Raw genomic sequence first — 27,579 nt, forward strand, 5'->3', positions numbered from 1 at the left:
CTAAGCACCATATAATTACGTACGTTTTCGAAAATAAACACCCCCGGATTGCGTAAGTGATTAGTTTTTGTTTGTAGTCGACTGCCGGTTGTTACAAATCACGCCGCCTGATGCTTGGAATAGGATAGCCCGAGTTAATAACAATTTGTGTTATAAGTTATGGCATCCGTGATATTCAATTAACTCAGTAATTTAAAACACTATCAGTGGTTGTCTGATATATTACCTTCTGACCCTAAATTGGCTTCGGCCGGTTATAATAATAACCGAATAGATCGTGTTGAAAACGCTGCCATAAACCAATTAATCAAATCGGGTGTCAATGTATCCTTAAGTGGAAACACCTCGCGGAGACTGACCTTTTAATATACTTTAACTCTTCAAATTTTTTAACTCGACTGTCAAAATAATATTCCGAGATAACGCCTCGTGATTAATGGGAATCGAGATTTGCATAATTGCCCAATTCTCTAATGGTAGTGCTAATTGGAAAAAAACGAACACGAGCTGATGGTTGCTTGGTACCATGCGGTTGGCTCTCTTTCTGGCCTTTTTCCCTCAGGAATTACGCCTATTACTATGCGGTTTTCCCTAGCTGCTATAATCCATTTCATTATCTGCGCTTAGACAGTATCATTTTAACGGGAGTAACACGATACGGGTAATTTGGTTCGCACATTCAACAACAAATAACGTAATTCTCAGGTTACGGTTTGGAAAAGGGAGTGGGCGCTGCTGTTATATCAAACAACCTGTTTCGCTACACTCGCAAAAATAAAGAACTTTTTTCGATTCAATCATTGATTTGGATGTTTCCATTGTTGATACAGAACTTATTCATCGGCCGATATGTTTAATCAGCAATGTGTAACTAATGATGTCAGAGGCAGCAAATATTTCTACTGGAAAGTTTTAACCCGATTACACCATTTTCTGTGGCCTTTTAATCAAAGTGTTCACCAAATAACCAAAAATGCAGCATACAAACTGATTGATTACAAAGCAGAAATTATTGATAAAGAAGGATTATGCAGAACTTTGATCACAAACCTAATGAATTTCAATCTAAAACAAGTCGTTTCTACATTCTTTGCAAAATTTTTGTAAAGATAATTTTTCCTTCTATTTATGTTTACATAGGAATAGGAAAAGTTTTTTCTACGTTGGCAGAAAATATTAGAGCATTTGTCACTTTAAAGATAGGTATTAATTTTAAACAATAACAATAACATCAACAGTTTTCCTTCTAAAACCCTTATATTTTTTAAAGAAAAGACATCCTTCGTATTTGTTTAATTTTTGGTTTTCTTTCCCCTAGTTTACATCAAAGGGGCCTACATTTTTTATTTCGATTTTTCTAGCTTGCTGATCCAGTTTGAAATAAAACTAAAACAGACTTAATAAAAAACGAAGTTATTCTTAGAAATTTTCTGCAAAATAAGTATTAAATAACTAATTAAAAAGTCTTCATATAAATTTAATATCGACTTTAACTCAAAACTCTATTTCATAATCAGAGTTTCATAATCGAATTAAAGGAGCATTAAATTAAATGTTGTTTATAATGTGCTGGTTCTACGGATTTGTTGACATACAGTTCACATTTTAAACAACATTTAATTTAATCCTCCTTTAAATTTGAATATGAAACTGACCCTAATTGTACCTACATTTAAAATTAAGATTAAAGACACAATTTTAGTTCATTAATCCAGTTAAATTATGAAAAAAAAAATGTGCAAATCAACGTCAACGAACGAAACATAACTGAAAATAGCAGTTCGTCATCTGAGAGTAAAGATGATGTGTGACTGCTGATTGTTGCAAAGACGAAAAAACAATTTGAGAAAAAATTAGCTACCTCCAAATTTACGAGTTAGATTTTTCGAATATTTCGAACTGCAAAAAGTACAATGGTTTTAGAAAATAAAATTTTTTTTGAAGAAAACGCAAATGTTAATTTTAGAAAAAATTAATTACAAAAAATTTATAACTAATTATTTTTTAACATTCGTTCTTTAATTTTTATTTTTAATTTCAGAAGCTTCATATGCTTGGTGTCTCAATATTCCGATACTTTTTTCAGTAAGACGACGACACTGCCTTAACTTATTTTCTTAGTTCTTCCTTTCTAAACTATTTTTTTCTGTATTTTATTTCTAATTTTTACACAGCTCGAACTACGGAATAATCGAAACTTATTATGCAAGCAGCTATTTTTCTGTCTTTGATTTTTAGATTGCTCAATTTGGCTTTAATTTGCTATAAATTTCTGAGCCTTAATTTTTTTTAGTTAATTAATATTCAGTTTTAATTACTTTTTCAGGCAAACTAATTTTATCAGAGGTATATTACATTCGATAAAATATTTCTTCAAGCAACAAAAGTACTTTCTTTTTGAAAAAATTGCTTCCACGATTCTTTTTATACTTGTTCTGCATTATATTCACAAATGCATTTAGTAAGTAATACACCACATTAATCGGTGCATCACTCGATGATTAAATGATTTATTGCTGATGTCAGTACCAAAATTAATAAGTTTAATTTTAATACGGCGTTTTCAATCTGTTTTATAAAAGTTTATTCGTTTCTAAGCAAAGAATCGTCTGGAATAAGCCGTTTTCGTTCAAACTATAACACAGTTTATAGCGTTTTCATTATGTTTTATAAAAATTTACTCGTTTTTAACCAAAGAGTCGTAAATAATAAGTCGTTTTTATCTAAACTGTAACTTAATTCGTTCTTTTGTGCCTGAATAAGGCGTTTTTAGAATGTTTTACATAAGACTTTTCGTTTCAAAGCAAAGAATCGCCCGAAATAAGGTGTTTTCGTTCAAAATGTAACACAATACGTTCATTTGAGCCAGAGTGTAGCATTTTCATTCTGTTTTATAAAAATTTCTAAATAAATAATCGTTCTAAATAAGTCATTTTTATCTAAACTTTAACCTTATTTGTTCTTTTGTGACTGAATAAGGCGTTTCCAGTTGCTCTGTGTAAGTAAGTTTTCTGTTTCAAAGCAAAAAAGTCAAGAAATAAGAAATATGGCTTTTTTATTCTGATTTCTAAATGTTTTCCCGTTTCGAAGCAAAGAGTCGTCCGAAATAAGCCGTTTGTAACATAAATCGTCCTTTTAAAGTCGTTTTCAGTAAGTATTCTAAAAGTTTACTCGTTTCTAAACATAGAATCGTCCAAAATAAACTGTTTTCAACTAAACTGTAAAATATTAATTAGAATAAAGCTTTTTCTGTGTGTTCCATCAGTGTTTTCCCGAATCTAAGCAAAGAATCGTCTGTAAATTAATGTTTCCGGGCAGAATATGCCATTTTCTGGGTATGCAAGAAATTGTTCAAGATTAACCACTTTCCTCCAAATTGGTACAAAAAACACTCACTACACAAAAGTTATAATAGGTTTTTAACAATAATAGTAATAATGATAATAATAATAATAATATCAAATAACAGTATTCTTTATTGTAGCGATTTAAAACTAGTTTAATGCATGAATTGAAAATATTAGTAATTTTGATTATTAATTTTGATTATATGATATAACAAAACATTATGTTTTTTCAAACACAAGTAGGTAACTCCCAAAAAATCTGTTACAGTTTGAGTTTTTTTTTACAATTTAGCCTTTTTCAAGCCAAAAGATTTTTGGAAAACAGACCAGGAACTCATTGTTCTAGATCGAACCAAAGCCTTATTGCTTTTATGGAAAAAATTGCTTCCATGATTCTTTTTATACTTGTTCTGCATTATATTCAGAAATGCATTTAGTAATACATTACATAATCTGTGCATCAGTCGATGCTTAAATGATGTTTTATGAAAAAATACGTAAAAAAATACTGATGATGTCAGTACCAAAATTAATAAGTTTAATTTCAATACGGCGTTTTCAATCTGTTTTATAAAAGTTTATTCGTTTCTAAGAAAAAAATCGTCTGGAATAAATCGTTTTAGTTCAAACTATAACACAGTTCGTTCATTTTAGCCAGAATATAGCGTTTTCATTATGTTTTATAAAAATTTACTCGTTTCTAACCAAAAAGTCGTAAAAAATAAGGCGTTTTTAGAATGTTTTTTCGTTTCAATTAAACCAAATAATTGTCCGAAATAAGGCGTTTTTGTCCAAACTGTAACACAATTCGTTTATTTGAGCCAGAGTATAGCGTTTTCATTCTGTTTTATGAAAATTTACTCGTTTCTAAGCAAAGAATCATCCAAAATAAGTCGTTTTTATCTAAACTGTAACTTAATTTGGTCTTTTGTGTCTGAATAAAGCGTTTCCAATCTTCTATGTATGTAAGTTTTCTTGTTTCAAAGCAAAAAATCGTCCGAAATAAGGCGCTTTTATCCTAAGTGCAACATAATTCATTCTTTTCAGTCATAATATGGCTTTTTCATTTTGATTTATAAATGTTTTCTCGTTTCAAAGCAAAGAATCATCCGAAATAAGCCGTTTTTCTCTAAATTGTAACATAAATCGTCTTTTTGAAGCAAATTAATAAAGACGTTTTCAGTAAGTATTTTAAAAGTTTACTCGTTTCTAAGCATAGAATCGTCCAAAATAAACTGTTTTAACTGAACTGTAAAATATGAACAAGAGTAAAGCTTTTTCTGTGTCTTCTATCAGTGTTTCCTCGATTCTAAGCAAAGAATCGTCTGTAAATTCCAGTCATAATATGCAATTTTTTTTAAGCAAGAAATTGTCCAAGATTAACCACTTTCCTCCAAACTGGTACATAAACCACTCACTACACAAAGGTTATAATAGGTTTTTAATAACAATAATAATAATGATAATAATAATATCAAATAACAGTATCCTTTATTGTAGCGACTTAAAACTACTTGAATGCATGAATTGAATATACTCGTAATTTTCATTATATGATATAACAAAACATTATGTTTTTTCAAACATGAGTAGGTAACTTCCAGAAAATCTATTACAGTTTAAGTTTTTTTTCACAATTTAGCCTTTTTTGGAAAACAGACCAGAAACTCATCGTTTTAGGTCGAACAAACAAAGATCGTGTTTTTGTCAATTTGAAATGACTGTGTACTGTGACATGAGCCAGAAAATTTCAGTCGTCTCAAATTTTAACCCTGAATTTTGAATTTGAATTTCAAAGACTTGCTTTTGTGAAATGAAGAATTAATGCGCCGCAGTTTAATCATTTGAGGAAATATTTTGATTTCTCATAACCTTGTTTTGGAACCGATATATTTTTATTTAGATTAGGCAAATAAGTCGGTTCTTCTAATGTTAACAGACCGAATTTGAAATGTAAACTCGTGTCGTAAAAGAGTTTACAAAATTCATAAACGATAGAAAAACTGCTAATGTATCAAACAAACACGATCAAAAAGAAAATTCTTCTTCGGAAAGTGGAGTAATATTTTTTCTAAGAACCAAGACAAATTCTTGATTTCATTTCGACATGTGTAGATTTTGGCGGTGCCATCCGTGAGAATGGCCCACTTAATTGAGATGTAGTTTCCCTAATCGGGTAAACCCTTGTCGTTACATCGCCTGACACTTGAAAGGGAACGTGATGTCACGGCCCCTAATCTCCGCATTCTTACCACACAATCGCATTATAAAACCTATAGTACACATCATTGACATGCTCTTGTGGCTCCTGCCTCTGTGTAATGGATGAATGAGGACCGGACCCTGTTGTTAACTCTCATCAATACACGAAAAAATCCCGCGAGATAAATTAAGCTGGCGATACGATCGGTGAAAAAGTGCTGGCATGCCATAAACATTAATTTCATTTCACGATCTCGCCTTTTCAGAAATTTTATGGCCCAGTGTAGTAAGCGGAAAGCTCCATAAAAATAATAAAGCACACCTTTTATTTATAAATTAACATAACGAATCCATAACCCTTCTCGCATTTAATTAAAGCCGATTTTGTCACACTGTCACACGTGTAACGTTCTTCTTTCATTCCCTCCTTCCGCAAACACACATATCGCATTGCGGCCCTTCCAGGTACCCAGAACTGGACAAACAGGAAGACATATCGAAATCACAACACCGTTGACCCTTATCGAACACTCCGATCGAAATTTCGCACAAAAGAAAGGGTTCACACCTTTCCTTATCAGATCCGAAATGAATCATTGCCGAGAACGCTAAAGGTGTTTCAACTTGGATGCAAATAAATATAAACAGAAGCTAGCATTTTAACGAATATTTCGAGAATTCCCATCACAAATCTTTTTTTCCGGTCGTTGGCAAATTCACGCTCTTTGAACAATAAAGGCATGATTCAGGAGGATTCTGGACAATTTTCGGGAGATAAACGACCGGCTAACTAGAGCATTGTGCTCAGAGTTATTGTTATTGACTTCCCGGATTCTTGGGATGGGGCGGGAGGCACCCTGATGGGGCCCGAAAAGGGGACAGTTAACGACAAGTTTTTCCAAAGTTGTCTGTCTTTCGGCACGTTCGGAGGAATGTAGACAGAATGTTCGAATGGTGCAAGACTCGAATTTATTTCAAATTAGTTCGTCTTTCAGCGTGTACACAATTTTTGCATTAATACCTAACGAGTGAGTTGGCTGGTTTATTGTTGACATATTTTACACCGTTTACACGTGTTTTTACTCACAAAACGTATAGGTTATCGTTGATCAGGTAGCACTGCGAATTAATATTCATTAGAATCGTAATTTATTGTAATTATACGAAAATAAAAATGTGTCGCTAAAACAAGATTAATGGTAATTGAAATACAGTTCTTCTGATTAGTAAAACCTTGCATTATTTATTAGTGCTTCTATCAGATTATTTTAATTTATATTCTCTCATCCAGGTCCAGGGATTTCCCATTTAATTTTTTATACTTTTATTAAATCCAATTTTTGTTGCACAATTATAAGTACGTGTAGAATCGCAATGACACAAGTTTCAAATTAATAGTTAATAGTTAATTAATAGTTAATAATTAATAGTTAACTCAAATAAATCAGTTTTCAAACGGCGATCACATCGAAGCTACAAAACCAGTGTGTGAACATCTACAAAGTGCTAAAAGTATTGCTACCATACCTATTTAACATAAAAATAAAAACAATAAACAGCTATTAAATACTTTATATTTTTCCCTATGCACTTTTTCTATCCTTCCTTATATTTTTATATTTCGTTAAAGTCCAGTCGCTGATATCTTATGTAATTTTCTTCTTATGATGTCCTCAAAGATATCTCAAAGTCACAAAAAAGATAATACGTTGTATTGAAGATGTTCCTCAAACCCCCTCTTATTGGTGATTATTCAAAAAACTGCATATTATAACTGCACCAAGCAAATACAGATCTAGATTTTAAATGTCGTAGTTTACAAAAATGTAACACGAGTTGTAGCCACAAAACAATTCGGTACACGATCACAAGATCAAACTACAACATTTGGCAACAAAAGCCAAAGTCGAATATTTTTAAAAACTTACCTTAATGCCTTAATGGTTGGTATAAACATTTACAATAAATTGCCTGAAAAAATAAAACATCAAATTTAAGAACGCAAAATGTTTAAACAAGAAGTTTTAAGACTGTAGGCTTCATGACAACTGTTTTTATTCCGTGGATGAATTTTTATGTTCCCTGTAATAATTTTATAATTATTTGTACGTTAATTTCTTTGTGCTAAATTTTTTACCATGTGTATAACATAGTATGTGTCTTTAGATGAAAATAAAATATTGTTATTATTCTTTTTATTATTATACATACAGGCTGTTCCGTTTTTATTGTTACAAATTTAAACAGCTGGTAAAACATACAATTTCAAGCCAAAAGTTGATTAAAAATATCAATACCCACTATGTATCAAAAAGCTCTATTATCATATGAAAACATTAAATAGGTACATGCAATATTGATTTAGATTTCATCGTTAAAAAAACGGTGCTTAAATACCTAATATTTTGAGAACAATTTTTTTAATAAAATTGTTGCTAGCACCAACATTACTCCAAATATTATTTTTAAACAAAATATTTTTTGTAAGTCGGTAAGATACCTATTAGCTGTTTCAAAACTATAGAAATGCCAACGTTGCATTTTATCTAAAAGTTAGTTGTTCTAAGTTAACACCTAATGTAATTTATAGTTTCAATGAGAAATCGAACCACTAATAACTATATTACATTTTCAACGACTTTATTAAAAAAAATCGGTAAAATGCGACGTTGGCATTTCTATAGTTAACTTATTTGGATCTTCTAGTAAAATCAAAGTAAAAAAAACGAAAACCAGACAAAATATATTGCCAACATAGGATTTTAAAAATGTTGTTGCTTTTAAAGTGTTCAAATCTGATCAAATAATTATTGTCAGACTGACAATTTTCATTCCAAAAATTTGATTTTTAAGTGTAACATGTGGTCATGCTCCTGGTGTTGTATGAATCACCTTGTATACAAAAACAATTTAAATTTACCCATTCCAGTTCACTCGGTTTTTCAATTTTCACAACCAACAACTTTATGTTAAAACTATTTCGGTATTTTTTTTAAATGTTTTATTTTTAAATGGAATTTGTTAAACCCGCCTTTTCCAGTTGTGGTTACTTTCATATACTCTGACAAATATATACGTAACTAAAAGTTTTAATTCTATAATTTCTATAGTAAGGACCTACTAAATAGTTACTTTACTTCTTTCTCTATTACATGTGAATTTATTTAAAATTTTTAATTCATTAATTAATTAAAAATAAGTATGTATAATCCAAATTTTATGATTTCTATAATGTCATTCTAAAAAAAAGATGCCAAATGATATTTTGGCCAAAAAACACTTTTGCTAGTCGCTAGTCCCAACATTATAAGTACCTACCTATACGTTTGTTTATATTTAAGTAATTATTTTTACGAGGTAGGGACATTTTTAGCGTACATATGCACAAACATTTAAGGTAAACTCGGGTAATATGCCCCCAACACTAATTTTTCTTCAAAAGACAGTTTAATTTATTTAACATAATTAAGACATTTTATTTTAATTTTGACCCGAATTTAGACATCATTTTGCATTGATAAGTATTTTTAAGGCTTCCTTAAAGCCTTGAAATTCATTTTTGTGAACCTAATTAGTTGCCTTGGACGTGAGATAGTAGTCAGATTTACTTAAGCTACTTTTTTATTTATTTAAATTTTGAAATAAAAAAATTTTAAAAACGTAATTCAAACTTAGAAATTTGATTTTAACAATTTTTTAATGTCTTCTGTGTTACCTACACACTTTTTGAGTTTATCACATTTTGTTGGTATAGTAGCAGATCTTTCTCGTTTATAGTTTTTGTAACAGGAATTGTAACTGGTGCAAGAATTTTTAAAATTTTTGAAAGTGTTGGTTTTTTTATGATATTGTCAGATGTCATGTTTAGGTATATGATTACTACATTACCAAACAAAACAAAACAAACAATTAAAAAATACAAGAAAATAAAATAATTATAATTATGCATAAACAACAAAAATGAATGTGATAAACAAAACGAAATCAAAACGAGAAAAAAAAATGAGAATAAAAAGGGGAAAGAAAATATTAATACTAAAACGAAAATAATTGATTTTTATTAATATTGTTTACGCTGTTTGTCTGCTTACTTAAAAAAAATTTTTAACTTCTTTTAAATTCTTTTCTTCTTTATAGTAAACGAACATTGAAACATGGCTGAAAGAAAATATGATAAGGACAATAAATTGGGAAATCTTAAATTAGAGTAGTGGATCTTCAATTTATGTTGTAGTTCTTCACAAAGATAAGGTGAAGTTGAGGATAACAAAATTTTGTGAACAAAAACTGATAAGAAGTATTTAAAAACGTTGTCTAACCTAAGCCTACCAGGTTCGCATAGTTTAGAAGAAATATGTCAATATTTTTTTAGCTTAAAGTTTTTAGTTTATTTTATTTTATATTTTAATTCTTTTTCTTACAAACTAAAGATAGTTTGGCGTAAATTTCCATCTGTACAAAGGGCCCGGGATTTACAATTTGGCTTTACATTTTGTCATTCTACTAGAAAAAACCCTACATGTTTAGAAGTTTAGAAACCCTAGTCAGCTCAATTTTTTAAATTTTATTTGGTGTAGCTAATGGTACCTGTAACTGTAGTTGTATTATTTTTGTAGTTGTAGCGAAATATTGTTTAGTTGTATTTGTAGTAGTATCCGTAAGTGCATTATTAAACATATAAAATACATATTACGTTATTATTGTTTATAAGCAACCAGCATAAATATATCTAGACATTTTATCCCTTTTATCAACATGTTGTGAAGTCTTCCATCGCAACAAATGCCACTCCACTTTGTCATAAAAACAACTCGATGCTTCACACACATTTTTTAATCGAAAATACGAGATTCCTCAACTCGTCTAACAATACCATAATGTTATTAAGTTAATTCAAATCTCAAAGCAAATTTCTCCTCATTCATCCATAAGCGTTTCACGATAAGCCCATTCACACCGACATTTAATATTTTTCCAGCTGCATAATCACTGCAACAATTCTTTTGCATTCACCGCTTCAGTCATAAACATGAAATTCCTCTTTCGCACACCAATTACTCAGTCATTATTAATCTTCCGAAGCTTTTGTCCGAGCGAACAAGAGGTCAGATTAAATTATAACTTTTTCGAAACTATATCCGTTTTTGAAAGATTTACGATGGAATTATTAATTCCCGCATTCATGCCGCCACTTTACGACTCAAGGAAGCAATTAAGTAGCACCAGAGCACAATCCATCAGAAAAAAAATAACACAAGATCAAAATTCCGCCTCATTTCCGCTTCCACCTTACCAAAGATCACAAGTAACAAAACAAATTAGCACCTCTGGGTATGAGCACTCCAATTCAAAACTGACTCTCCCATTGGTCGATTCCGCAAACTCCGCCCATTTACACTTGGATACCTCCATCAAAGCCCGCCTCTCGAGCTTTCAAATATAGGAAACGGATCCGACTTGGACAGTTGGCTTGAGATCGTTGGAAAGCTCGTTTGTGTTAAAGTTTTGGACGTTTTATGGATTTTGGTCGTGTTGTAGCGCACATTCCATACATTTTGATCGCGCTCATTTAGTTAATTACGTCAACGGTTAAATTTAGATGTTTGTGATGGGTTTTTGGTGATGTGAGTGCAGTGTGCTCTAAACTTCCGGATTATACCATTTAGGTAATTGATCGGGGGCGTGGGGTTGGAAATCGATTAAAAAGCTCGAAGCGACCAAATTTACTTGAACGGAACCATGAAAAAACCCATTTTTGAGTTACCGTCGCTTCGAGAACTCGACAAAAACCAAATAAGTTAGCAAACACTTGAGCTTTGACCTTTAACAGGTCATATTCGCCACAATGTTATAAAACAAAACTATTGTGATTCGTTTACAGCCATAAAACCGTCAATTGTGGTTTATATATCGCTCTAAACCTCCTACAGAGCCACTTTGACGCACTGCAAGTAATTATGCTAATGGTGCGATTGTTATCGCAACTATATTTTGCAGAAAATGGGTACTTACCCCAAATTAACCACCGATGTCTTCATCCCAATTTTTGCGACAAAGTAACGGTGCTAGAAAACTTGCTAAACACGTAATTGTGTTATTCTAAGTGTCACTTCAATTACTAATTTGTTCGTAAATGAAGACGCAAATAGTAACGAAGTAGGAAATTTTCCATTTGTTTGAGAATAATTCTGTGGACACATCCATTTACTACACAAACGCAGAGATTCGCTCGCTACTGTTTGTTTTCCACCGCGTTCTTGTTTGTTTAGTCTTCTAAAGCCTTTTCCGAAGTTGGGCTAAAGTACGATTTAATAAATTCCAAATCGGCTTGATAAAATAATAGGCTACAATGCTGACGACATTTGAACAAGAGTTTTGGATTGTTTCCAAGAAAAATCGCCGCTATTGATGTATACGTCCACTCAGAAATAGAAATTGTGCGTAAAAGCGCCAGCAAAACGAAAAAGACAGCGAATTATAAAATACTTGATAGCGTGTACATGTTTGTTTTCACCAAGTTATTTTACGAAATTCGGTTTTATTTCTATTTTTCTACAAAGCTCAAAACTTTGTTTATCTTCATGTTGCGATTTATTGTTTCTCTTTTTCTGTTTAAAAAGGCAATGATGGTTTAAAAAAGGCCAAAACCAGTAACCAAAAAAGTAACAATGTTTGCATGGACGGAACATTTTATCCTTTTGAAAGTCGAAACTTTTTGGTTTCCAAACACATTTCACATTTGCTATAATTGCTTAATAACGAGAAAAAATTAGTTGTGCCTATACAAGGTATTCAGCTAAAAGTGTTAAAAACTATTAAGCTCACAGGAATTAGAACTTAGAGAAAAGACTGAACAGAATAATTCAGTCATAATGTATTTCAGTGACAAATTTAGTATCAAGAAAATGCATCATTTAGAAAAGAAAAATAATATTATGAAAATTGAAGGTTTTTCTCGAGGTTCTTTTAAATAAAAGTTAGTAGAAGAAATAAACCATACTTTGTTTTCTCTGTGCATGTGTTTTCTTAGATTTTTTATGTAATTCCTTATAATTAGAATAAATTAATTATAAATAATTAATTAATAGTAGTGTAGGTGTACAGGGTGTTTCACATAATTTTACGAGGCCTGCGGCCGCAAAATTCCACAAAGAAACATATTCCTATATAAACCCGATTAGAAATTTTGAAAAATCAGTCTTCTCTAATTTGTCCACCCCTTCAAAAAATTACAGCGTTTTTGGGTAGTTAATAATTAAGACAGATGTCTTAAAATCATATTCATTTAGTCGCTTGATAGAACACATGAAGACTGTTTTTGAAAAATAGCAATTTATGACTTAATGAGAGAGTGATTAGTTTGACAACTACTGTCATGGGTTTCCAAAAAATAAAATAATTAAATGTGATTTTTTTTATATCTAGTATTTTGTGAATTTTGTATATTTGGGTGCGTATATTAGGCGTAGACCTCGTATAGTTATGTGAAACACTCTGTATTAATACCTAAAATGAAAAATTTATTAAATACTTAACAGACATTTTCTTGTTCCTACACCTACAATCTAAAACAAACTATGTTTAAATGATGTTTTTATTAAAACAAATATTTTCTAGACCCAAAATTATTTCTATTCTATTTCAATTTTTTATTCTTATTTAATTATTTCTTGGATTAGGGACATTTAACCCATTTTTTGCCCAAAACCCATTTGGTATCACGTGTTTCAGAATAACATAAAACAAAAAAAATTGGTTTAAGGTAGGTAGTGGATTTTTTTTTTAAATTCACACGTATAGAGAAAAATTTACCTAAATATTCAATAGCAGACGCTAAATTCTATGTAAGTAATTATTTTTTGAGATACAAATATGCCTACCTACCTACTTTAAGAAGACGACTGTTTTATCTAGTAAGAAAAAATACAAAGTGATAATATAGTGTTATTAATAATTATAAATTACATTTAATAATTATTTTGTTTAAGTTTTTTCAAATTTTGTATTTTTTTTTCAATAATTTAGAGATAAAGACAGTTAAATAATCCATCATTAAACTTGATCTACAATAGAAAATGTATCGATCGTAGGTATTACTAATTTAATAATTTATAATAAATAATGATAGTACCTAACGAATTTTTGTAAGAACAATCTACTTAATTTTTACTTTGTCTCACTAAGAATAGACCACCAAGCGTAAAAAAATTCTTCAACACCACATTTTCATTCACAAAGTTAATTAGTCGAGCTTCTGGTTACCACGTGTTACACAACTCCTTCATGTTCTTCTATCTTAGATCAATTTTTTCTCCACAAACATAAATATTGTAAATAAGATCCGGAAGTACGGAAACGCACAAGATAATTATCTAGATTCTAATTAATTTAAACTCCATTTTCTTTCATTTCGAGAAGGTGCTCTTGTTACAGAATTTGTAGTAAAAAAAGGATTATTTTTTTCTAAGTAAATAAATAACAACTTCAAGGTTTAAAGTACACATTCAAGGACCAAACGTCACCTCCAGCTGAGACATCTATTTCAACATAGAGACAAAATACCGTCAAAAATTTCTTTAGAAACTCTAAATTGGAAATGAAGAATATTTTAGTCACAAAGTGTTTTACAATTTAAAAATGTGTTTTTCATGATGGTTATATTAGATACTCCATCAACAGATTGTGTTTTAGTTAAAGGACAAAATTCTATTATCACAACTATTGGTCAGTTTTTTATCGGATGATAGGGGAGACCGGGGCTAGTTGAGTATTTTTTTATAAATTCATTGTTTGTTCTTTATTAAGTCATTAATGTGCCAAAAGATTGAAAATATATCTGGCTGTTCTATTTTATGTCATGTCTCTTTGGAAGAGCTGAGATAATAATTTTTATTAAATTTAGATGAGCGTGTAGGGTAAGTCCCCTATGTTAAATCATAGCATATTTACTCTTAATTCAAATGAAAATATATGTAAGTCTGTTGAATCGACAATAATAAATAAATACTTTGAAGAAAAATTGTTGCTTATTAGGGATGTTTTTAGATTTTTTGTTTTAACTGACACAATTCGAAAGCGACATCGGTAAAGGCAGATTTCAAACCAAGCTGTCCTAATATCCTGATAAACGCACTTTCTAGCGAGAGAATTAAAAGTTATAGGCAATTAGTTAACTAACCCCTATAGACAACTAGCCCCGGACTCCCCTACCGCAACACATGGGAAACATGGGAAACTAATTCATGAATAATAAATCTAGATGGTTTATGTTTATGTTATTAGGCATAAGAGTGAATTTATTTAATCTATTATTAATTATTTGTCTCGCTACGTTCGACATCATACCTATTTTCACCGCAAAAACAATTACTGTTCAGATAAATTAGTAAAGAACGAGTGAAATTTTTGAAATATAATGCTACTGCCTTTGTTGCATTTACAAAAATGACAATTTTGACGCATTATTCTTCTCCTATAATGGGAAACCACCACTTTTTAATCATTTTATTGTGAGATACATTGGCCAAAATTGGTAAAATGGTATAAAAGTAAAAATGCTTAGGGACAAAAAAAACTTTCACTCTATACTCTATGTATGAGTATGGCTGAAAATATTTAAAATTTGTATCTGTAACAGTCAGTCATAAAAATTGTCACTTTTGTGAGGTTTGTGGATAAAAAATTTTTTTCTTTATTTATTTTCGTTTTCAAGGGGTGGATTTAATTTATTTTTTTAACTACCTACATATACTATTGTAGAATACCTACTCATGCCTATAAAAATTTCATAGCACTTTAATTGACCTTTAAAATAATAAGTAATCATTCTCAAAACATAACTAATTATTTAGGAATCTGAAAATTCTTTATAATAATTTATCTTTGAATATTTTTTTTCTGATAGCGTAGGTAATACGGAATGTATGTAATTTTTGTAAGAGAGAACGCAAAGTTAAAAACTTGGGTTTAGAAATAAGAGTTCCTTTTTCACCTAACACCTAATTCTGCAGCAATTTGGAGCTCTTTCCTCCTGTCATGATAATTTACGACGTGCAAATCATCACCCACTCTAACCCCGAATTCTTTTCCAGTTCGGAGCCCAAACACGTGCCGCTCTTTCACCATCGCCGAAGCCAGAAAAAAAAAACAACCTCAAGACATTTTTATCAATGAGTCTCATCATCGGCGACGTCTGAACCCAACGATGACCGTAAAATAGTTCTTTTCAGCTTGAAGTTTGCTCTCAGGACGAGAGAGAGCGCAATGCTGTCGGCGGGGCTTGGGTACGGTGTCTCCGGTCCCGTGACGGGCACCACGCCCCCCTACAGCCCGCCACCCCCCGCTAGACACAGCCCCTTACCAAGTTTCGGATTCACACAGGAGCAAGTCGCGTGCGTGTGCGAAGTAAGTGGATTTGTTGACTATAACGAGGGGAGATGGCCGAAATTAGGGGTTTCACGGGGAAATGATAGGGTTTTGCTGAGGTCGGTGGTTAGCGATTCATCCAGTAATTATTCCTGATAGAACTATCGACGAGAATTGCAACAAAATTCGCAAAATTAAACCTCTCCCAAACTTTCGCAAATTTTCCACCAAATTGCATATTTCGACAGCATCATAACGTAATCGTTTTTTACAAAACAAACCAATAGCTTTCTCTCCCGAATCCGGTGTGGGTGTGGCATTTGGCAAAGTGAATTATTCATAATTTTCAACTTAGGGTTATAATTTTTTTAACTTCAATATTTTTCATTAGTAATAAACTTCCTCTGAAAGGACGATGTTTCTATTTTTAACAGGATAACACAGTAACAGTAACACAGAGCGATTTTGTATTGTAGTTTCAATGTTTTTTTTTCTTTTTTAAACAAACTTTAATTAAAAAAAAACGATGTCTCGTGTTAGGAACTGTCTCATAATAGGCATTTTCACCCTATTAAAAAATTGCTTTATGTGAATAGGTGGAGTGCAGTAGGTAATCTTAAAATAGTTGAAAAGTAACAACATTTTTTTACCAATTCGACTTATTTTTGACGAAATAAATACAGTGAAGTCTTTCTTAAAAACACCTCCGAATCACGGACACCTCTTCACAACGGACAATTAAAGATTCTCCATCGGTGTCCGTTGTTGCGAGATTTTACTGTACTTGTTTTACTAGTGTTGACATTTAAGCTCAAAAGAATGCAAGCATAACACCATTTCCTACCCAGTTAAGCAATTTTTTGGGTAATTTTTTACATTTTGCAAAATAATTGAGGTTTAAATCAAAAACGTGTGTTACTGCTCAAAAAAACGCAATCATTTCGGTTCTCCATTTAAAAACAATTGTCAGTATAGATGCAAAAGGAGCAAAATTGTTTTTATTTTTGACCAAATCTTTTTTAATTTCTAGAAACACTGAAATAATGTACTTATTACAACTATCAAACATCCGAAAATAATTCCATTCATAAATATTCATAAATACTATTTCATAAAAAATTACATGGATTATTGCTAGTTTATGGAATTAGATTATGGTGATTGATAACAATAATTGATAAACATTTGTCTCCCCAAATAACCCACTGTGAAAAATTGTTCTTATTTTATACTAATTTCTTCTCCTCTTAGAATTAGTTAAAAAAAATAAATTGAAATTAACAGACTGTAATCATCAATGGTGGAGGAATTGAAATAAATTTGATTGCTTTTTTACAATTTTCGGCTAAATCTTCTTATCTTGAACATAATATGCATACCAAAAACTTTAAGCAATACTATTGTTATTTACTTGGTTATTTATTGTACAAGATAATAAAATTTTCTCAAATTTGAGAATGTGTTATCCGAATGTGCAGAAATTTTGCATACATACGTAATTTTCGTATCAATAGAAAAAAATAATTCTGTAATGCCGTAGTGTTATGACCACTTCGAAAGTTTGTATAAAATTTTCAATACTTACCTGTAAGCGAAAATATTCACTTGTGATAAAAAAAACATTATTTTTTACTTTTTAGTACATTTTTGAATCAAAGCTTTCTTAATAGATGATAAAATTTTAGTTTACCTTCAAGAGCGATTTTAACCTCGAGGTGTAGGCCCAGAAGCTGAAAAGCTTAAGAGGATGAAGGTGAATTTTATCGTCGTTTACAATAGAAAATTTTATTCAATCCTCCATTATTTCGACTAATTTACTGAGAGTTATTTTAATTGATACCTAATTATAAACGTTAAACAATTTAACATTGAAAAAACGCCAAAAACAGAAAAACAATAATGGTTGTGAACCATATTTCTCTAAACGATAAAGTTTTATTTTACCATGAAGTAGATAAAATACAATTTTGTCATTTACGATGGAATAAAAGAATTTGTGTAGAAGATTTTGTTTAAATTCTGAAAAAATCAAGTTGGAATTTGAAACAAGAGTATCTCCACGTCTGTATTTTTGTTAGCTTAGAAACTTAAATAAAAGAAATAAAAAAAAACAGAAGAAAATTTTTTGGAAAAAACTTAGCTAAGAACAGACATTCAATTGTGATACAATTTCGTCGGTTTTTAAAGTGTTTAGACAATTTTAACACCAACATTAAGGTCTCAGACAATTTAGCATTTATTTAGCTTTGGTTTTTAGAATTTAAAACTTTGATTTTTTTTATGTTACATTTCTGTCATCTTTCGTTGCAAACAAAACTGTGACATTCAGTTAATTTTCTATTTGTTTTAGACAGTAACAAGTACTGTTTTAGACTTTTTATCCATCGGATTGGCCACATTGTGTGCTGGTTGGTAGATGATTTAAGACAGGTTGACTAATTGAATTATTACCACGCCACATGTGTGTGTAATTTTTTCCAAGTCATTCATTAGAGCCTCGAAAAGTCATTAAAGTCACTCATAGAAATCCTGATTTATGGCCGGTCATTTCTTACACAATCGACCAAAAACAAATTCGTTTTTGTTAGTTTGCCAACAGGATGTAGGTGTTTGAAGGAAACAGCCTTTGCCCCGATTACTCGAAAACACTTTCATTGCAAAGAAATGAAACGAGGAATGCGATAAGAAAATGATTCACGTCAAAATAGCATTTTTGATAACAGAAATTCCTTTTGCATATTTTTTCCCAAACGGAACCATAAACTTAGATAAAACACACCCACAGTCCGGTTGCGCAATTAATCATTCCCAGAGGATAATTCCTCAACATGTCCCATGATAACGACGGCAGACCCATGACCCCTAATTGAGCCCAACTAAGAATTCTGCACGAATTTGTGTCTCAGAGACACAACAATCTCCAGCTACTCGTATACCACGGAATCAGCACACTTGACACCCACTCGGCCACATACACCATCCATCATCGTGTTTCTGTTCCAGGTATTACAACAAGCTGGTAACGTCGAACGCTTAGGTAGATTCTTATGGTCGTTACCGGCTTGCGACAAACTACACAACAACGAGTCCGTACTAAAGGCCAAAGCCATAGTGGCCTTCCATCGAGGCAACTTCAAGGAGCTTTACAAAATATTGGAAAGCCACCAGTTTAGTCCGCACAATCATGCCAAACTGCAAGCCCTGTGGCTCAAAGCGCACTACATCGAAGCAGAAAGACTCAGAGGTACGGATTTTGGGCTAAAACTTCGAAAAAGACAGAAATTAAATATTAAAGGACTAAAGGATAGTCATCAAATTACTGAGCTCTTGACTTTTTTGTACAAAAATAGAAAATAAAATTACGTCCAGAATGGTATTTTCGACACTATTTTTTTATTTTTTTTACTTTTTTCTAATTTAACTAGTTTAACTAGTTGACAAACATTTAATTAATTTGTGTGGAGATTTCAATCTTTTATTCTATTTAGGATCCAAGCATTCCAAGCAGCTATAATTTTTATGGAATTTATTCAAAAGTAGCTAAAGTTTATGTCTGTTCTAGATTCTTCTTCGGCTAAACTTAATTTCACAATTATAACGTGCATTATAGTAATGGCTTCTAAAACGATACCTACCACTTTTTTAATGTTAAACTTATTTCGTGATTTTTATTAAAAGTTATGCCTAATAAAATTTGCATGAACTTTGATGTCTTGTGTAGATAATAATATGATCTATAATTTACATAAAATATGGAAAATGGTAATCCTTGCCTCTTTTCAGGATTTTTTTTCATAATTATTGCATATGAATTTTTTCTTTATTGTTTTAGACAACAAGTAAAAATTGAAACTAATTGTTTCAGAATAGTTTTATGTTTTTCGATAACTGCCTCTAGCTCTTTTTCCATAGCAGCAACCTCTTGCCAATTTATGTGGTTGTGCTTCATTATTATTAATTGAAAACTAAAATAAAATTATCTGGAATTTATCTGGGCATTTCCTAAATAAGTAAGTAGTCTCAGTCTATGGAGGTTGACCACAATTATTGCATAATTTCTTTGAAGCGATATCAATTTTTTTTTAATTTTGAACTTATTTCATGAATTTGTGCCAATTTTCACTTTCATTGAATTTTTTGTTTTTTTGGGCTTAAATAGTCTTATAAGCTTAAAAAGGTGGTCAAACCTACAAGAATTGAAAAAATCACACTTGGTACTATTGTTGAAAAAAAAAACCTGTAATAATTACATTTCTAGCTGAAAAAGGGAGAAAAACTTGGTTAATTTTAACATAACAGACTGATTTTTTTTGTTCGGTTTTTTTAACAGAATTATGTATTACCTACGTATTATATTGTGGATAAAAATTAAAAATTTAAAAAACTGACTAAACTTTGGTGTACCTAATTTATTTGAAGTGAGTTGAATTTTTTATGCTTGTTCTAAATTTTTCATCAGTATTAGTTTAAAAATTGTATTAAGAACACTAAGACGATACCAATTTTTTATGATAAACTTATTTCTTAAGTGTTGGAAAAAAAGTGAAAATCTTTACTAAGTACTTTTAATTTCCAAAATATTCATTTTTTTATTGTTTTAGGTTTAAAAACTTTAAAATCTACTTAAAGTCATAATAAAGGCAAAAGCTATCTAATCTTCTAGCTAATTTAGTGATTTCTGTTGCGGTTTTAAGCTTAAAAAGATATTTTATATTTCAGATTTAATATTTTGTAATTAATTTAGTAATTATTTGGCTTATTATTGAAAAATTTTGTGGAATAATTGCATTTTTAGTGGAAAAACGGGGTGAAACTTCTAAAAAACGCAAAATGATTAATTCATTAATCTAATTTAATTTTTTAATGATTAATAACTTTCAATACAATTGATGGATTTTTTGGTTTTCTTTTAACACGATTGTCGTACTGTGGACAAAAATAAAAAATTAAAAGCAGTTTCAAGATCGTACTTTTTGACACTTTTCATTTAAAAAATTTTTATTCAAATTTACAGTTTTTGATTTTTTTATTTAATATCATGGACAAAATTGAAAAATTTAAACTATAGTTTCTGAATGATACTTTTTTCGAGCTTTTTTCGACAACTATCTCAGGCTTTTTTCACTAGTAGAGCTTCCTTCACCATTCTTGCGAATTTATCTAGTTGTGAGTTGTGGTTTATTAATAATGATTATTAATTGACAAAATTTTGACCAATTATCTAATCAGTAGATTCAATCTATGGAGAATCCAAGCAGGTACTATTATGAAAACTGACTAAACTTTTGTGTACCTAATTAATTTTAAATGAATTTTTTCACTGTTTTAAATTCTTCTTCAGCTTCTTTATTTCATTTCAATTTCAATTTATTTTATTATCGAAATCTGATACCAATTTTTTTAATGATAAACTTATTTCTTGAGTGTTGATACAAAAAGGGAAAATTTTTGCCACTTTAATTTGTTTCTTTTAATATTTTTTGATTATGAAATAGTTTGTTTCTTTTGAACTTTTAAAAAACTTGAAACGTATTCAACAGTTATTTTGTTTGTGCTTAATTTAAATTTGTTTCTACTTTTTTATTTTGGTTTTATTAGACTTTCATATTTTTTTTTTCACCGTTTTTAATTTCAGTATTAATGAATGATTTTGGCAAGAAAGGATGCAATAATGCACTCGTTTTGTAAGTAATTAATTTCTGCTTTATTGAAAGCAGATTACTATTGATTATTATTGATCATGATTATTAAAGAATATTAGCGGCAATTAAAAAAATGTGCAAAAATACATTTCACACATTATAATTTACCTCTTTTGAATTACCTGCAATTGATTAGGTAACAAATTTTTGCCGTTCTTCTGGCATTAATTTCTGATAAATTTTAATGACAAACAAGTTTATTTATTTTTTATTGTTATAAGTTTAAAAACCTACTTTGACTCACAATAAAGACAAAAACTATTCATTTTCTAGCTAATTTAGTAATCTTTGTTGCGGTTTTAAGCTTAAAAAGATGGAGAAATTTACAAAAGGACCAAAATCACAATATTTTGGACATAATTTACCTTATTATTGAAAATTTTCGTGGAATAATTACATTTGTATCTGAAAAACGCAAAACTAATTTTGACCCATGTGCTAAAACCTTTGAAAAAGCAAAATAATGTTTAATAAATTTCAACTCATTGATTGATATTTTTGTTCTATTTTAACTATCCTACTATGGACAAAAACAAAAAAATTTAAATTAGTTCCACAATGGTACTTTTCCACCATTTTTTCATGTGTTTGTGTTAATTGAATGAAACTTTCGTTTTTCCAAAAACACCAAGCACGTGTGTGTGTAGATACCTATTTAAAATAAAGTTTGGTATTCTGGGAACACAACGCGTTTTTGATTTTTTTCCTTTGTTTAGATATTCATCTTTTATGTGAATACAGAATTGTAATGAATTAATGTTATTAATTAGTAATACTTTGTTTAAATATATCTTGAAATTTAATCAGTAATGTTTGGTACAAAATGAGGTATTCATTTGAGATAATTAATATCTGTCTTTTTGACGACATTTCCGCTGGTCATTTGACACTTCCGAGGGTATACAAAAGGCCCAATTTTCATCCTCTCCATCTGCAGGCAGACCGTTGGGCGCTGTGGGCAAATACCGCGTGAGACGAAAATTCCCTCTACCTCGGACCATTTGGGACGGTGAAGAAACAAGTTACTGTTTCAAGGAGAAATCCCGGAGTGTTTTACGCGATTGGTACTCGCACAATCCCTATCCTAGTCCTCGCGAAAAAAGGGAACTGGCGGATGCCACCGGTCTTACAACCACCCAGGTCTCCAATTGGTTCAAAAATCGAAGACAGAGGGACAGAGCAGCCGAACATAAAGACAGGTAAAAAGCGATCGATAAGTAATTGACTTAATCAGTATTGAAAAGGCAGCCTTAGTCGAGGAGATCGTGTTACGTGCGGAAGCCGTAGAGCTCATTTGTTTACAGTGGGAACAACAGTGGCGAAATAGCAGAGATGGGATCGGTTTACTGGATTCCTGGCTTTCCCGACGCTTTTTATGTTTTTTGAAATTCAAATGGAAAAAAATCGGTTTCGGTTTTGTGGTCTGTCGACGTAACTTTGTTACATATTGCGTCTTGGAGTGTCATATGTCGGCTCATGTGACTCATGTGCTAATTTTAGCACCCCGGCATTTTATAGCGGGGCGGACGAAAAACTTGCTCCATTTTGTAGTTTTTCGATTATAATTGTGTCACCGTTTTGTTTCAAATCTTGACCCAATTCTCCCGGGAGACACTCTATCGCGTTAAAACAAACAGAAAAAAGCACTTCTGAAGCGACATGTGTTGCTGTTTATTTGATTATTTTCTGCGTTTGGTCATGTGTGATTCCATTCGGGAGAGGTACCACGGATCGTATGTGTGGTTCAAGTTCGAAAATAGCACACTGCTAGGCTATTCTCAGTTTCCAGGTCCAGCTCTGCGAGTCATCCGATACCCGAACACTAGCAAACACTAGAAATAGAAATATACACGCTACTTCAATAACGTTGGAGGCATTTTCTTAGCGTCAGCACTGACTATGACACTTATTTATCTGTTCCGCAAAGGGAGAATCGGAGGGGGTGGAGATTAAAACTTACACTTTTTACAAATTTTATCATTTTGTTGCTTCAGCAGACATTTTCGTCTTTAAACTGCTTTTCCGCAAAAGATTGTTGGCGTATTATGTTATGGCGATCGGTATATTCGACCTATTTCAAGCAATAGCGTCTGGCCACCTATCGATAACACATGTTCAGAGATGTCAACAAAAAATATTCTCTTTGTTTCAACAGAACAACTGTCCAAAGCCGATTTAACCTTATTTATTTTAACTCTGTTATTGAGAATTTTTCCCTTTATATTAGAGGGAATTAAATTTTTAACTTAAAATCACTTAATTTTCGAACTTTTTTGGTACAATCAGTGGAGGTTACTTGCAACAAAATGCGCAAGTTTCCAAAAAAACGCCCCAAAATTATCCTTTTTAAGTTATCGTCCTGCAACTATTATACATGCCCACTGGCAGAATGTTGTTGATAACATGGTAATAGTAATTTCCGGTAAATATTGCAATTCGTTGTTTCTTTAAAGGATGTAAATATTTTGCATATCGTAACGAAACTGAAGCTCCACGCTTTTATTAATGGCATATTTTCATTAGCTTATACTTTTATGATTTTCTTGATATACAAAGTTATTCAATTTTTTAATCTGTTATTATTTTTTCCGTTATTTAGGTACAATTGAGGGTTAACACGCAGCAATGCCTAAAAGTCACAATTGCAAATTTGGACGCAAATCATGTTCAAATTCATCAGAACAAACACTAGAAAAAGCATTGGCAGATGTTAGGACAATAATTTTAGACTATACAAAGCTCAGCAAAAATATAAAATACGGAAAAAAATACCAAAAAAAACTAACGGAAAATAGTAAACTGGGTGTATTTTGAAATTTTTTTGCGAAGTCTTTAGAAAATATCGAGAACCTATAAAGCTCCAAAAATTATGTGCATTTTGCTTTCTCAATATAGATAATTTTTGTAGGACAGAAAAAAGGTTTACAATTTTAGTGCTGAATTTACCTCAATTTCAAAAAACTGAAAATGCAACAGTTTTGTTTTCGCAAAACCTAAGGTACTTTTTACAGATTCTCGGGCACACTTTTCAAAATTTAAAATTTTGTTTACACTTTGTTTAAATTGGGTCTAATTGTAAGAAATTTTTGATTAATCGTGGTACTAAATAAAATACTAAAATTTAAGGCACTGTTTACACACATTTGGTACAATTAAGGCACTATTTCCATAAGATGAACCTTCCTCTTTATTCAGCAGTTTTGGAACTTTTAGTTCAAATCTAATAACTAAAAAATGTGAAGCTTATATTTTCATCAAGTTTTAGGTACCTAGAATTTTCTTATATTTAAGGCTCTGATTACCAATTTTAAGGCACAGTTTACAAATGTAATGCTGATGAATTTACGTCAACTTATTTAATATATTTTAGTCATGAACTTTAGACACACAACAAAATTGTGGATACAATTAAGAAAATTTATTTCAAGGTAACATTCACACGATTAAAAAAATACACCTGAAGATAGTGAAATTTTGGTTATTCTTTGTACGAAAAATTGTAGTTGCAAATATTAATTAGATGTTACTCAATCCTACGAATTTGTTTAAAACATAATTAAAGAATTTATTTACTTCTTTCCCATTCTTTTTTCAACCCTGTTTTTGTTTTTGAAGAATTTACTTTTATTTCTATATTTCCTATGTTGAATTGTAACTTCATATGAACAAAATACATTATTTTTGCTATAAACTGCTGTCTTTTAAATATTTGCGTACACAATTTTTTAAACAAAAAAACGGCACACCGAAAAAATTTTAATGGAAAATAAAATTATAGATCTATACTGAACTTTTGGTATAAGAACTTTTATTTTACAAAATTTTGTTTTCTCAAAAATCCCAGTAGAAAGTCAAAACTGTTGCAAGAAATCCCCGCTGATGTTATATTTTCACATACCTGAATTTCTTGCTCAAAAAACAGGTCAATTCTTTTTACTGTTTCAATTCACATCATATTTTTGACGAAATTTTGCAAAATAAGTGAGTTTCTCGTTCAGAAAACGACATAAATCATTTTAAATAAGCCAAAAGAACGTCAATCATATTATTTTGATCTAATTTGTTTATCTTTGTTTATGAAATTTCGCACTTACGTCGATTTCTCGCTTCTAAAAACAGACGCTGTTTTACTGACAAGACCACAGTAGTATTATTTTCGACCTCAATTTGTGATTTTTGGGATGTTTTAACGAAATTATAATAAATAAATGAGTAGATAAAGTTGTAAATAAAGACAAAAGTAACGTGTCTTTTACGATGTGTTGTAGTAAATGAAAGACAAAAATACTAATTTGCAACTTTCATTGAGCTAATTTTTGTCTCCTTTTTTTTGTTTTTTGATCTGTTTTAGCGAAATTCATTCGTGTTTTTGCGTTTTTGTGTTAAAAAAACCAAAAACTCCGCTTTTCACCTAGTATTGAAGCCGCAAGCTGTCGCTGGTTTCAAGTATGTCCTCAAAATAAATATTTGTGCCCCTCGCGTCACTTTAAAGCCTTTTATTCGGCGTTTTGATGGCACCTGTTTCGCGTTTCTGACGTAAACATCCAACTCGAGTCTAATAAAAATATCTCGACAAATTCCCGTCCTCCAAACTCACTTTCTCGGAATAATAAACTCTACCACCCATGCGGAGCCGTTCTGACGTCACTTATTGTTCCAAATTCGGTTTGAAAAAACCGAATTAATAACCCAACTCACTCAACCCCCCTTTGGATGCCCCCGTATCGGATTACAAAAAACAACAATGTCTGTTCAAACATCCTCTTCCACCCCTCAATTAAGCCCCTGAATTTTTAGCCAAATCGATGGCTAAATAAACACCCAGCTTTCTACAAGTGTTGCACACGTGTTTACCAAATTCTTCTCTTTCCGTCGCGCAAAAACGCCCTCTCCAGAGGCTATCTTGTGTGGGCACCGTTACCGGATATCGGGTTACCCGCAGGTGAAACCCGATATCGCTCAGTGTAGTTAGAGGGCCTCCTCTAGGTGGTCGGAAATTTCAATTTTGTGATTGTTTCAGCGGCCAGTCCAACTCCGACAAGCCCCATCTCGACTCGAGCGGATCGGACAGCGAGTCCGAGCACAAGCTCTCGACGTACACCCCTTCGGGGGCTGTGGGGCCCCCGCAGCTCGCGCCCTACGGCGGACTGGGGGCGCCGTCGCTCGGACAGCCCCTCTACCAGGCCCCGGGGGGCCTCCTGCACGACTACCAGGCCTTGTGACAGTGGTTAGCCACGCCGCAAGATGCCGCCAGTAATCTGTGAATTGGTGATACGGGGGACGCCCCCAACTGACCTTTGTTACTACTGTACTTATCGAATTGTATTTTTGTTCATAAAGTTTTAATGTACATAGAAATTTATTCCCTACTCTAGGATAAGTGTATGTATTAGGTAGTTAGTCCATCACTGCCTTTCTTTTGCCATCTCCGAGCAATAACTTATGCTTAGGTCTCGGTGTACTTTTTTTTGCTGTGACTGTACTTAATCACCCGATTTTCGGTCAATCATTTGTGGCACAAAGCAATAAAACTATAGCTTTTACTATATTTACGGAAACTACTGCTCTTTATTTCAAAAAAATACTGAAATTGGTTTCATGACACTTTTTTTGAAATAAATACTGATCTTACGTTACTCTACATACCTTCACCATACGTACTTATATAAGTGGTTAAAAAGCACATTATTTTGTTTATGTCCGAATAATGTTTCTGTTGTAACTGAAAATAAATTTGAATAATTACCCTTCCCGAGTTTTATTACCAGTAGATATCGTGACTTCTATTGAAATGAGAATCCTGAAATTTTACACATCAGCTTGTACATTGACAAGGATATTCTCGATTTTTATTAAATTTTTTTGTTAATAAATAAAGTCGTAGCAGTATTGTGACTTTTTGGGCAGTAACTGTTAATTTAACTAAAAAGTTTTTAGACAGTTTTCAAGTTAAAATGTAAAAA

The 27,579-nt window shown here is 31.4% G+C and overlaps 1 protein-coding gene across 2 annotated transcripts; it reads left to right on the forward strand.

Moving 5' to 3' along the window:
* On the forward strand, positions 1 to 27,364 carry LOC660875 (sine oculis). 2 transcript variants are annotated; one of them, XM_064356787.1, is made up of 5 exons: positions 1 to 19; positions 15,641 to 15,953; positions 18,918 to 19,158; positions 22,554 to 22,815; positions 26,637 to 27,364. In XM_064356787.1, the coding sequence occupies exons 2-5, from the start codon at positions 15,813 to 15,815 to the stop codon at positions 26,836 to 26,838; spliced, it is 846 nt and encodes a 281-aa protein (XP_064212857.1). In that variant the 5' UTR covers positions 1 to 19; positions 15,641 to 15,812; the 3' UTR covers positions 26,839 to 27,364. The 2 variants fall into 2 exon arrangements, with proteins under 2 accessions (XP_064212857.1, XP_008192976.1); XM_008194754.3 differs by lacking the exon at positions 1 to 19 and adding an exon at positions 10,997 to 11,215.
* Positions 27,365 to 27,579: the final 215 nt, after the last annotated feature.

Source organism: Tribolium castaneum, chromosome 5 (assembly GCF_031307605.1).
Source record: "Tribolium castaneum strain GA2 chromosome 5, icTriCast1.1, whole genome shotgun sequence".
Lineage (NCBI taxonomy): Eukaryota > Metazoa > Arthropoda > Insecta > Coleoptera > Tenebrionidae > Tribolium > Tribolium castaneum.